This window comes from Papio anubis, chromosome 7, assembly GCF_008728515.1.
Source record: "Papio anubis isolate 15944 chromosome 7, Panubis1.0, whole genome shotgun sequence".
In the NCBI taxonomy this organism is placed as follows: Eukaryota; Metazoa; Chordata; class Mammalia; order Primates; family Cercopithecidae; genus Papio; species Papio anubis.
The window spans coordinates 132,868,312-132,882,668 of record NC_044982.1 but is presented as its reverse complement, the minus strand read 5'-3'; the positions used below and the strand labels follow the sequence as shown (position 1 = coordinate 132,882,668).

The following is a 14,357-nucleotide window of genomic DNA, read 5'->3' as shown; positions in this document are numbered from 1 at the left end:
TATCTTCTTATTTCAACTTGAATTTAATGACAAATGATATTAAGAATCTTTCACAATGTTTTTCAACTTTTTTCTGTGAATTGCCTGTTCAGGTCCTACACAGTTTTCTGTTGTTTATTTTCAACAGCGCTTTACACGTTAAGGTTAGTCCTTTGCTGAAATGCATTTAGAAATTATTTCCCTATTAATATTTTAAGCTTTCCTCATGGTTTTTTCCATGCAGAAATATGTTGTTTGTATATTCAGATGTATCCAGTTTTTTATGATTTTGGATTTGGTACTTTCCTTTAAACTGCACTTCTCCAAAATTGTTTTTCAAAATGTTTTATCTTACGTTTTGTAGTTTCATTTTTTTGCATTTGAATTTTCAACTTGTCTGGAATTTAAGTATAAATGACATAGGACTCCAGTGTCTTTCCCTCAGTGCTGTATGTTGATAAAGCATCCTTTCCCTCACTCACTCAAAATGTCACATCTATAGCTCCATTTCTGCACTCTGTTCCATCGTTTTACTTGTTAATGTGCCAGTGCCCAAATATTTAAATTATTGTAATTTTTTAAATAACTGGGTTTACCTCCTCTCCCTTTCTATTAGTTTTCATGCTGCTGATAAAGACATACCCTAGACTGGGCAATTTATACAGGAAAGAGGTTTAATGGACTCACAGTTCCACATGGCTGGGGACGCCTCACAATCACAGCAGAAGGCAAGGAGGAGCAAGTCACATCTTACATGGATGGCAGCAGGCAAAGAGAATGAAAACCAAATGAAAGGGGAAACCCCTTTAAAATAATCAGATCTCGTGAAACTTATGCACTATCGCAAGAAGAGTGTAGGGGAAACTGGCCCCATGATTCAATTATCTCCCACTGGGTCCCTCCTACAACACATAGGAATTATGGGAGCTATAATTCAAGATGAGATTTGGGTGAGGACACAGCCAAACCATATCACCCTTCCTTCCTTGTCCTCCTTATTCATTATTTATCTGGCTATTCTTCAACATTTATCTTTTCATTTTAACTCTAGAGTCAGTTTGTATAGTTATAATCTTCAAATACACATATTTTTCCTTTTATTGGATACTTTTTCTTGTCTAGTTATTCAACCAGTAATTCCAGAGTAATGTTAAATAACAAAGGCACATACCAGAAATTTTAGTAATAAGCATCTGCCCAATACTTTATTGTCAACCAAGAGACTGAAAATTATTTTACATTTCTTTATTCTTCCTCTCCTGTCCTCCTCAACAATTACGGAAGAGGCTTACCAGTCTTTGCAACCTTTACACAATTCCTTCCCAACTCTCAGTTTGTTCCTGCTACTTCACCAAGAAATGTTACACCCTTCCCATACACATGAACACCCAGGTCTACCCGCTTACCTTTGATGTCAGAGGCCACATCCTTTATCTGTGTTCTGAATTCCATACCTTAAGGCTTCATCTGAGACTTTGTTCCCTTCAGTCTATGAACATACTCAGTGCTTCACTTTAGATTGAATGGGTGTGTAGCCAGCCTTAGAACTGTTCTTTTCTTTACACCTATTTTAATGGAATACGAGATTGAACTGAAATCTTGGAAATATGATTCCTTCTCATTTTTCCTTCTTAGGGTTTATGATTCCTAGATCTAAGGGTATGTGTCTTTTATTATTACTGGAAAATTCTCAGCTCGTATGTTTTCATATAGTGCCTCTTCCTTCAGTTTCTCTAATTTCTCTTTCTGGAATTCCAACTAGATATAAGTTGGAGTGTGTTTTCTTCCCTCTATGTCTTTTAACCCCTCCAGGACTTTCTCCTTATCTCTGTTTGCTGAATTGTGGGTAATTTCCTCTGACCAGCCTTCTAGAATTTTCTCTTCAACTCTGTCCAACCTGTCATTTAACCTCTACCATTAAGTTTTGAATATCAATGGCTATATTTTTCATTGTTGGAAGTTTTTGGGTTTGTTTTTTTTTTTTAATTCAAACCAGTCTGGTATCTTTAATATTGTCTTCTTTTCTGGATTTTTTAGTTCCTTTCATGTTTGTGATTATCTTAAACACTTTGACTTTATGGTCTCCTTCTGATAAGAATATTATTTGAGGTTCTTAAATGCCAAATCCTGCTGGCTGTTTGGTCTGCTGGCCCTTGCTAATGATTGGAGGTAAGGATAAAGAAGAAATAGATTGTAATTTTTCATTGTAATCTCATCCATAGTAGGGTGTATTTTAGCCTGTGCAGAAATGTTCCATCTGCAAACATTTTTGCTGTGCTTCCACCAAGTAATCCAGAACAAATCACTTCTTTAAAATGTTAATTTTTGTTAATTTCTTGATTTAACATACCCAGAAAAATTAGGTATTATATACTTTAACCCTCAACCTGTGTTCAAGCAGACTTGTGATTGTAAATTTTCACAAGAGATTAAAGACATAGACGAGGTCGGCCAGGCATGGTGGCTCACGCCTGTAATCCCAGCACTTTGGGAGGCCGAAGCTCAGGAGTTCAAGAGCAGCCTGGACAAGATGGTGAAACCCCATCTCTATTAAAAATACAAAAATTAGCCGGGTATGGGTGGTGGGTGCCTGTAATCCCAGCTACTCAGGAGGCTGAGGCAGAGAATTGCTTGAACCCGGGAGGCGGAGGTTGCAGTGAGCCGAGATCATACCACTGAACTCCAGCCTGGGTGACAGAGCAAGACTCCATCTCAAAAAGAAGAAGAAGAAGAAAAAAAAACAGACCAGGTCCTGGATTTCTGTGTGTTTGGGGACAGAGGGCTGCAGTTTCAGCACCCTATTCTCAATAGGCCCAAGGTTTTCTTTATTAATTCTTTGTAGCCATTATAACAAAGCATCCTGATTACTGATACTGGCAAAACCAAACCAAAAGCAAACCACATTCAGCATCAGGTTGTTGTAAGTCCCCTCTGTTGTCTGTTTTCAAAGGGAAGAAGGTGGTCTTAGGGTATTGCCCATATTTTTTTTTGAGAAATCAACAGTACATTTAAAAAAATATGTTCATACTTTATCCAGCATTATCTAAGTATTTTATAATGGAAGAGCTTATTAGTTATATAAACACCTATATTACCAATAACAGAAGACCTGGAAATACCACCATAGAGATTTCCAATTTATAAAAATACCAAGTGAAACACATCTTAAATAGATTGTTAGTCATCTTGACATCAACTTCAAAAGATCAGAATTTATTTCTCAGAATTTTTTTTTTTTTTTTTTTTTTTTTTTTTTTTTAGACAAAGTCTTGCTTCGTCACCTAGGCTGGAATGCAGTGGCAAGATCTCAGCTTGCCGCAACCTCTGCCTCCTGGGTTCAAGCGATTCTCCTGCCTCAGCCTCCCAAGCAGCTAGGATTACAGTCATGCGCCACCATGCCCAGCTAATTTTGTATTTTTAGTAGAGATGGAATTTCTCCATGTTGGTCAGGCTGGTCTCGAACTCCCGACCTAAGGTGATCTGCCCGCTTCGGCCTCCCAAAGTGCTGGGATTACAGGTGTGAGCCACCGCGCCCAGCCTGATAACATTTTAAATTACTTTTCCAGAATATGTTGTCTTGGCTGGCCCCTCAGTGAGCACCTAATGGAACGTGTATCCCTGAATTTCATTTCCTTTGGCATTACAACCTCTGGTATGAAACTTTGTGATAAGAAATAAAGTTACATTCACACACAAATTTGACAGACTAGACCACTTTATTATAGCTTAATTGGCACATGGTTCACTGAAGATACACTTCACTTTTACATAGGCTTGTAAATAGAAAAATACATTGATGCACAAAAAATATAGTACTTCAATACCAAACTAAAATGATTTCCAAAAAGAATACAGGTTATTTCAATAATTAAAGGTGGCTCTTCTGTGTGCACTATATCATGTATACACTTAATTGTATGTTTAAGGCCAGTGGAATCTATAGCTAATTACTTGGTTGGTTCTTGAAAACTGAAACATGCAAACATTCTTACGTTTAAAGACATTTAATGTGTTATTCTAACACAAATACACCATATAAAATATGCCCTGATATGTAGCTGTAAAATTATGTTGTACTCCACTGAAGTGTTATGGCAACTATAGAAGCGCACTGCAACCTCCACCTCCCGGGTTCACGCCATTCTCCTACCTCAGCCTCCTGAGTAGCTGGGACTACAGGCACCCGCCACCACGCCTGGCTAATTTTTTTATTATTATTTTATTTTTAGTAGAGACGGGGTATCACTGTGTTAGACAGGATGGTCTCGATCTCCTGACCTTGTGATCCGCCCACCTCGGCCTCCCAAAGTGCTGGGATTACAGGCATGAGCCACGGCGCCCAGCCGACCCTGCTCTTGAAATGTCTAAATCTTTTCCTCACTAGCATATACAATTCAAATGCACAGGCCTCAGTGACTTCTTTGGAATTTAAAAGAAGCCTTCATTTCAAGGATAGAAATATGCAAAATTTTACCACCCATGGCTAAGTATGTTATGGGAGCAGTGGAAGGACAGTGGAAAAAAAAATAACATTTTTCATTATACTTATATTTTTCCTTTTTTAAAAATAAATTTAGGGGGTACAAGTACAGTTTAGATACATGAATATATTGTGTAGTCGTAAAGTCTGGGCTTCTAGTGTAACCATCACCCAAATACACTTGTTTTTTTCTAATTACAGTTCTACCAAACATTTGCCACCATAAATTTTATTTTTATTCTTTATTTAAATTATAGTGAGTGATATTTCTTCCTAAATAGCCATTAAGATCTCTGGAAGTTTTGATCTACTTTATTCAAACCACTTTAATAAATAAGACTTTTCACCTAAATGAAATACCTTTGAATTTTATAAACAACTTCCATGAAACACATATTAAAACCACCTTAAATTTGGTATGAAGACACTTTGGCAATACAGCAGAATATATGATCTTGGCAAGATCCAGCAAGTACAGTAAATGCTCATGAGCTCTATGAAAAATATAGCTACAGAATACTTCATTTTTCTTTTATTGAACTACAGTACAAATATAACTGCTTCAATATGAACTTCTATCTTCCACCAAATAGCAAACAGGCATCTTATGTAATTAAAAACTAATTACTTCAATTCCACCAATGGAAAAGCAAAACAAGTCGCAAATATCAACAATACAGAGCCTGCTGGTAAAGACAGAGATGAGTAATTTATAAGCTAATTAAGCTGCAGCCTGAGGATGCCAGATCAACATTATAAATATGAAGAAAAAGAAACTAAATATTTACTCATCACAAATAATTCGGCATAAGCACCAGCTGTGTTCAGATGTGGCCAGCACATGGGCCAAGTATAAATGTACAATCACAGTGAACTAAAGCCATAAAATCTAGTTCCCTGACCCTTCAATCAACCATTCAGAGCAATGGGAATATGGCAGGGAGCCAGAAGTCCCACTTTGGTTGCTCATAATACATTAAGCCACCCTGCCTCACCCCAATCCCTTTCCCACCAACAAAAAAGTCACCGTGAACATACAATTGGTCAATCCAGTTTATCCAAGGTCTATAGATATGTCCATGATTCGTCTTATATTCATGTTAAATAGAATGCTTACATAAAATTAATACTCAAAGACATTGAGCTGATGTGCATGTATATCCTTATTTAACACTCAGGTGGCTTTAATGGGATTTTAGAATGTCACCTATGACATGAGGCTTTAAATCTGGATTGAAGACTGTGGCAGTTTTATAATTGCATGTAAGATCTTAAATGTAAGACTCTGGGCCTACCTACATTGAGGCAGGTGACAGTACCCTCATTCATTCTACATAATAAATACACTCTTCTGTGACTGCAAAATTCTAAATTCTTGAATGATTTACTATAATAGGCTAAGGCTTTATAAGGCACTTTTGGCTCTGAAATATTTCTCCTAACTCTCAGGCTAAATCTTAAAGAAATATTTCAAAGCTACAACAAATTTATTTTAAAACCAGATGCTTTATTGGTAGGTCTAATGGGGATAGTGAGAAGCAATTTGTACACAATGCCCATTAATCTCTCACTGTGCCATGTATCAATCATAGAGAAGATCCCAGGCATGGGCCACCTCAACTACTATGTCGCTTACGTGACTTCTCAACAGCCACATGCCCCTTTCTCCTTTTCTTCACTTAACTGATCCACAGAGGCATGACCATTTGATCGCACCACTCCTTCAGGAATCCAAGACTTGTCCACACACCGCTCCATTCGCTTCATTATCAGGTCCAGAAGCATCTCAATTGCTTGGCTTATGTTTGTCCCATTGGCAGCACTAGTTTCAAAGTAGGGGATTCTGGAAGACAGAGACAACTCAGGTAACAACATGTGGAGGGAAAGGACAGTGACCTTTGCTCTTGATAATTCAAATTAGAGAATCAATAGAATACAAATATACAAGGTGACAAACATTTTACCACCCCAGAATACATTAAAAAGTGAAAAAGACAATAAAATACTCACACTGCATTTCTAGTAGATATGCAAAACTGGAAATTTTAGACTCTTCAAAATATCAATTTTCGGTTGGGCACAGTGGCTCACACCTCCCAGCACTCTGAGTGGCTCAGGTGGGCAGATCACCCGAGGTCAGGAGTTCAAGACCAGCCTGGCCAACATGGGGAAACCCCATCTCTACAAAAAATACAAAAATTAGCCAGGAATGGTGGCATATACCTGTAATCCCAGCTACTGGGGAGGCTGAGGTTCCAGAATCACTTGAACCCGGGAGGCAGAGGTTGCAGTGAGTCAATATTGTGCCACCGCACTCCAGCGTGGGCAATAGAGTTAGATTGCCTCGGAAAAAAAAAAAAAGTAATTTTCATTTTTTTAAAGGAGCATATTTATGCAATATATATTTTGGTAATATATATTGATTTACTATAAAAAGATTTATAAAAAGATATAAAGTAGGGGATTCTGGAAGACAGAGACATAATTAAATCTTTTTTCATTTAATAAGTTGTTGGAGGGTTTTTTGTTTGTTTTGAGACAGAGTCTCTGTCACCCAGGCTGGAGTGCAGTGGCACGATCTCAGCCCCCAGGCGACTTCACAAGCATTGATCCTCCCACCTCAGCTTTCCCAGTAGCTGGGACCACAGGCACACACCACCACGCCCGGCTAATTATTGTATTTTTTTGTAGAGACAGGGTTTTACCATGTTGCCCAGGCTGGTTTCGACTCCTGAGCTCAAGCTGCCCACCTGCCTCGGCCTCCAAAGTGCTGGGACTATGGGTGTGAGCCGCTGTACCCGGCCTAGTTGTAAGAATTTAAAACTTGATTCTTAGTATGAAAGCTGTTTACATTCCTCTATGTGAAAAGTAAAACTTGAAAACTGTTAGAAGAAAAATAAGAGACTATCTTTTTGACATTGAGATAAGAAAGGATTTCTTAATATAGCCACAAAAGCTCAAACCACAGAGAAAAAGTTTGATAATCTTGACAATGTTAAAATTTAAAACTTTGGTGCCACAACATATATCATAAGCAAAGCTAAAAGATGAGCGACGGGCCAAAATACATGATATTTCATATAAGTTGCAAATGGGTGAGCATCCGAAAAAATAATTCCTCAAATGAATTAAAGTAATAAACAAGATAATACGGAATAGACTAAGGATATGCACAGGAAATTCTAAGAAATTACATTTTATGAAAAAGTTCAACCTACCTAAAATAAGGGAAATGCACATTAAAAATAATGGTATATTAACTCACACCCATCAGATTGGCATATATAAAAATTTCCCAATATCAAGTATTGCCAAGAAGAAGAAAAGAGGAACATGCATTTACTGTTGATGTAAGTATAAATTGTTATAACTAGTTTGGAAAAATAGGACGGTAATATCTGGTAAAACTGGAAAACATGCATGCACTATGACCCAGCAACAGCCCTTGGGTATACACCTAAAGCAAAGCAAGGCATGCTGATGGGCAGAAGTGGTGCCAGGGATACCTGAGACATGGTGAGTCCTCAGGGGTCCTAGGGGCAACTGGAGAAGGTCTTAGGCAGCCAGAGTCCCTGAACCAGTCTCCTCCAACCTTGAGCAGCCTTATCTATTTATCCCGGTGAGCTGCACAAATATTATCATTTTCTGCAGGTGTCATGCTATGAAAAATATTGAGAAACCCTGTCCTGGAGCAGCACTATCCAACACAACTTCCCACAATGACAGGAACTTTCCATATCTGTGTCATCCAGTACAATAACTACTAGCCACATGTAGCTATTGAACACTTGAAATGTGGCTAATAACCAAAACGGACTTTTTCTTTTGAGACAGGGTCTATTCCTGTCACTCCAGACTGGAGTGCGGTGGTGCAATTTCAGCTCACTGCAACCTCTGCCTCCCAGGTTCAAGTGATTCTTGTGCCTCAGCCTCCCAAGTAGCTGGGACTACAGGCACATACCACCACTCCCAGCTAATTTTACCATATTGGCCAGGCTGGTCTCAAACTCCTGACCTGAAGTGATCTGTCTTCCTTCCCTCCCAAAGTTCTGAAATAACAAGCGTGAGCTACCACACCTGGCCAAAAAACCTGAACTTTTAATTTTAACTTAAATAGCTACATGTGACTAGTGGCTATCATACTGGATAGCGTAGCCCTAGAGAAGCTCTCATATATGTACACATGGCATCGTCTAATGGAATAGATATTGCAGAACTATTTGTAATAGGGAAAAAATTAACCTAAATGTCCATCTATAAGTGCATGAATAGTGATATTTTTGTACAATGAGTTATACAATGCTCAAACTGTATCAACTTGGCAAAAATTAAATGTTGAATTAAAAAAACAACTTGTATGATACAAGATCATTTGTGTAAAGAACACAAAATAATTACGCATCATTATAAAACCAACTATGTAGTAAAAGTATAACTCCTTGGACTAGAAATATATAATTTTGACTGCTTTTAACTAAAAGTAACAGAAAATTGTGGCTCAAATTGGCACGAATCACAAGTAGGAATTTATTGTCATGCATAATGAACACAGACCTAGAGTTTCCAGTGTTAACTCGGTTGCCGAACAGTAGAAACAAAGAACCTAGATTCATCTCTTCCTTCTGTTCTGCCATCCTCCACGTGTCACCTTTGTCCACAGTCTGACTCCCTTCATGACCCCAGAAGTTAAAACATTCCAGGCATCACATCTCAACACACCACAGCTCCAAGGAAAAAAGGACTCTCTTCCTCTGTGTGCCTCCCTCAGGAAAGAGGAAATCTTTCCCAGAAGTCCCTGGCAGACTTTCCCTCATGTCTCATTGGTCAAAACTGTATCACATGCCAATGCCTAAACCAAACTCTGGCGAGAGGAATGGTACACCCCCATCACTGGCTTAAACCAATCAGTCTGCCTGGACTGGGGACTGGCACCTGCCTCTCTTAAGTAGGACGTCCTCTAGAAGCAGAGTAGATAGCTAAAGGAAATTGGGATTCTATAAAGAAAGGCATGAATATTGTCTAGGCAACCAACAACATCTGCTATAGGAAGTAAATATAGTGTGGTTCCCTCTGAGGAGGTAGGAAGGAGAATGGAATCAGCAAGGAATTTTATAAGGAGCTTCAATTGTATCTGTAAGAAAACTTTATTTTTTATTATGCATAATATCGTTTCAGAGTCAATATGATCATTTAATACATTGATATAATTTGTAAAGATGAGTATACTTGGGGTAGCCATAATCTTAAATATTTGTCTTTTCACATAGAACGATTTAAATTTTTCTCTCCTAGCTATTTCAAGATGTACAATAGATCGTTGTAAACCATAGTCACCCGACTGATCCATCTAACAGTACATCTTATTTCTTCTGTCAAACCATATATTTGTACCTATTAATCAAGCTCTCTTCATCTTCCACTCCCTCCTACCCTTCCTGGCCTCTGGTATTCACCAATCTACTCTCTCTCTTCATGCGATCCACCTTCGTAGCTCCCACATATGAGGAAGAACATGCAACATTTGTCTTTCTGTGTTTGGCTATTTCACTTAACATAAGGATCTACAGTTCCATCCCAGCTGCTGCAAATGACAGGATTTCATTCTTTTTATGGTGGAATAATATTCCGTTATATATATAAACCATATTTTATTTATCCATTCATCCATTGATGGGTACTTAGATTGATTGTGTATCTTAGCTATTGTGGATAGTGCTGCAATAAACATGGGAGTACAGATAGCAAACATCTTTTTGATATATCTGATATATATCTATATATAAAGCTTACATAAAACTTATGAGAAAACTTCCACTAATATATATACACACATATATACATATATACACATACACATGTATATATACATACACATATATATACATATATATACATACACATATGTATTAGTGGAATTGCTGGATTATATGGTAGTTCTATTTTTAGTTTTTTTTTAAAAAACATCCATACTGTTCTCCATAGTGCTTATACTAATTTACTTTCCCACCAACGATGTACAAGGGTTCACCCTTCTCTGCCTCCTCACCAGCATCCACTGTTGTCTGTATTTGGGTTTTTTTTTTTTTTGGCAGGGGTGGGGATTACTGCCTATATTTTGGATAAAAGTCATATTAACTGGATGAGATGTTATCTCATTAGGGGCGGATTACTGCCTACATTTTGGATAAAAGTCATATTAACTGGATAAGATGTTATCTCATTGTAGTTTTGATTTGCCTTTCTCTGAGTAGTGATGTTGAGCATTTTTTCATGCACCTGATTGCCATTTGCAGATCTTCTTTTGAGAAATGTCTATTCAGATCTTTTGCCTATTTTTAAAACAGATTATTGGTTTTTGCTATTGAGTTATTTGAGCTCCTTTTATATTCTGGTTATTAATCCCTCATCAGATGGGTAGTTTGCAAGCATTTTCTCCCATTCTGTAAGCTGTGTCTTCATTTTGTTGTTTCCTTTGCTATGCAGAAGCTTTTTAGCTTGATATAAATCCCATGTGTCTAGTCTTGTGTTGGTTGCCTGTGTTTTGTGGTCTTATACAAAAAGTTCTTGTCCAGACCAATGACCTGGAGTGTTTCCCAAATGTTTTCTTCCAGTAGTTTCATAGTTTCAAGTTTGATATTTAAGTTTTTAATGCATTTTGAGTTGATTTTATATATGGTGAGAGGGGTCTAGTTACATTGTTCTGCATGTGGATATCTAGTTTTCCCAGCATCATTTATTGAAGACAATGTCCTTTCCCCATTGTTCTTGGCACTTTTGTCCAAGATGAGTTGTCTGTAAAGGTATGGATTTATATCCGGGTTCTTTGTTCTGTGCCATTGGTCTATGTGTCTGTTTTATGCCAGTACCTGATTCGGTTACTATAGCTTTGTTGTAAACTTTGAAGTCAAGTAGTATGATATCTCCAGCTTTGTGCTTTTTTCCTCAGGATTGTTTCAGTTATTGAGGGTCTTTTGTGATTCCATATAAATTTTAGGATTTTTTTTCAATATTTGTGAAGATATTATTGGTATTTTGATAGAGATTGCATTGAGTCAGTAAATGGCTTTGGGAAGTGTTATTTTAACAATGTTAATTATTCCAGTCCATAAGCATGGAGTATTTTTCCATTTTTGGTGTCCTCTTCCATTTCTCTCATCTGTTTTTATAGTTTTTTTTAATAGTTTTCCTTGTACAGATGCTTCACTTCTTTGGTTAAATTGATTTCTAGGTATTTTACATTCTTTGTAGCTATTGTAAATGAGATTGTTTTCTTGGTTTCTTTCTCAGATTGTTCCCTGTTGGTGTATATAAATGCTAATGATTTCTGTATGTTGATTTTGTATCCTACAACTTTACTGAATTCGTTGATCAGTTCTGTTTTTTTTTTTTTTCGTGTAATCTTTAGGTTAGAAAAACATTCTTAAAGCAGGCCTGTGGCAAGGAAGGCCCAGAAAAGTAAAGCGGTCTGATCAACGTCATTCAGCTAATAAATGACAGAGAAGCAAGCAGGTTCTTCCTGTTTTCCTATACAGCTCCTCATATACCATACTACATCTTGTAAAACAAAATAGGAAATGTCTTCTCAGTGTTTAGTTCATAGATTACTGATTTCCAAAACTATTAACTAGAAGAAAAAAAATTGGGTGAATTCAAATTTTGCAACATACTATTTTATTAAATGAGTTTTCTGGACTATAACCTTTTTTTTTTTTTTTTTTTTTTTTAGCTTTTCCCCCTTTTTTGCTTCAGGGATTTCTTGCATATTCTCTTCAGAGTGTTCTGGTTTGCCTGAATTGAAACAAGCTGATATATATGAGTCATTTAAAATTGAAGAAAATAATAACAAAAATTATTTCTTGAGCTACCCAGTACTATGTGTCTTACATGCATGATTCACTAAATATAACCCCTACTGTATTCAGGAACACAGTGTTCCCATTTCACAAATGATTAAGGCTGAGAAAGATGAAAGGAAATTGCCCAATTCACAATGCTACAAAGTAGTGGAGTTAGGATATGGGTCCACCTCTAATTCCAATGCAGCCATCTTAACCATAGGTTCTACTGATTCCAAACTAGTATGAGGGCTTTGAAAATAAATAAATCTTATGCACCGCACAAGAAGAAAACGCTGGCTTTGGGGAGTAATCAGAGGTCACTGGCCATATTTATCAAAGGCTTTACCACTTACCAACTCCAGACTATATTTCTGGACCATACACTTGAAGACATTCTGAATTTTACAGCATCAAGATCCTCAAGAGCATCAAATCTTTTTTTTTTTTTTTTTTTTTTTTTTTGAGAGAGTCTCACTCTGTTGCCCAGGCTGGAATGCAGTGGCATCATCTTGGCTCACTGCAAGCTCCGCCCTCCAGGTTCACACCATTCTCCTGCCTCTGTCTCCCGAGTAGCTGGGACTACAGGCGCCCGCCACCATGCCCGGCTAATTTTTTGTAATTTTAGTAGAGACGGGGTTTCACCATGTTAGCCAGGATGGTCTTGATCTGCTGACCTCGTGATCTACCCGCCTCAGCCTCCCAAAGTGCTGGGATTACAGGCATGAGCCACCGCGCCCGGCCCATCAAATCTTAAGTATACATTTGTTTTGTTATTCAGAGACCTGTAGTACAGGTGTAATTTTTAAATAACTCACAAAGCATTGCTTCAAAACTGTATGGCTGTTTTTCACATAATCTTGAGAAATCAGTCTTCTTGTCGAAGTCATCCTTTATACATTTGAGATGGTCTTTCCAACAGGATTAATCACCTGACAAATTCATCTTGCTTTTCAATAAAGCCATGAAAGACGTGGTAACATTGTATTTCCTTCAACTGTTGACTTCATTGCGACCATTTGTGAGGAATCTAACCAAAATGCTCTTAGATATCAAAACACAAAGCAAAGTTATTTTATCATCTCAGGGAGTCCTGCAGTTGAATTCAGTAAAGTATTTCTTAAATTTATTAGAACTTTAAAGTCCTCCACAATTACTTTTCTTAAATAATGTTTTTGTTTTTCTGTATTCTCACAGCATGTTAACAACTACATCAGTGACTCTGATTACAATTTACTTTACTCTTTTATTCTTTCTTGGCCAGTAACAGCTTCTATATGAGAGCTTGGTAAAGTTTTCTTTTTTAACTTCTTAATGCTTTTACAGATCTTTTCAGAACTCTTTCACTTCTGACGTTACTAAGAAGCATATTTCGATCAGGGGTTCCCAATCCCCAGGCCACAGACTGGTACCAATCCATGGCCTGCTAGGAACCAGGCCACACAGCAGGAGGTAAGCAGGGGGCCAGTGAGCAAGCGAAGTTTCATCTGTATTTACAGCTGCTCACCATCACTCGCATTACCACCTGAACTCTGTCTCCTGTCAGATTAGCAGTGTCATTAGATTCTCATAGGAGCACAAGCCATATTGTGAACTGTACATGTGAAGGATCTAGGTTGCACTCTCCTATGAGAATCTAATGCCTGATGATCTGTCACTGTCTCCTATCACCCCCAGATGGGACTGTCCAGCTGCAGGAAAACAAGCTCAGAGCTCCCACTGATTCATTATGGTGAGCCGTATAATTATTATATACTATAATGTAATAATAATAGAAATAAAGTACACAATAAATGTATTATGTTTGAATCATTCCAAAACCACCCTCACCTCCACTGGTCCATGGAAAGATTGTCTTCCACGAAACCGGTTCCCGGTGCCAAAAAGGTTGGGGACCACTGATTTAGAGGATATACGTGTAGGGACATAAGGCTATTTTTCCATTATGATTCCTCAGTAATGCTGTCTTATTATTTGATAACTTCCTCCAGGAGGTGATAAGGCCGTGCAACTGAAACTCTGCAATTCTCTGTTTTAGCACAGCTATTAAAAACTGGTTGAGA

The 14,357-nt window shown here is 37.6% G+C and overlaps 1 protein-coding gene across 4 annotated transcripts in view; it reads right to left on the bottom strand.

Annotated features, from left to right (window-relative positions):
* Positions 1 to 4,976: 4,976 nt before the first annotated feature.
* Positions 4,977 to 14,357, bottom strand: part of LOC116268509 (ras-related protein Rab-27A) — an 86,722-nt gene continuing 77,341 nt past the window's right edge. For all 4 annotated transcript variants that reach the window (XM_031668653.1, XM_031668654.1, XM_031668655.1 and 1 more), the window contains one exon: positions 4,977 to 6,302. In XM_031668653.1, coding sequence (XP_031524513.1) covers positions 6,104 to 6,302 — 199 coding nt within the window. In that variant the 3' untranslated portion in view covers positions 4,977 to 6,103. The remainder of the gene's footprint in view (positions 6,303 to 14,357) is intronic.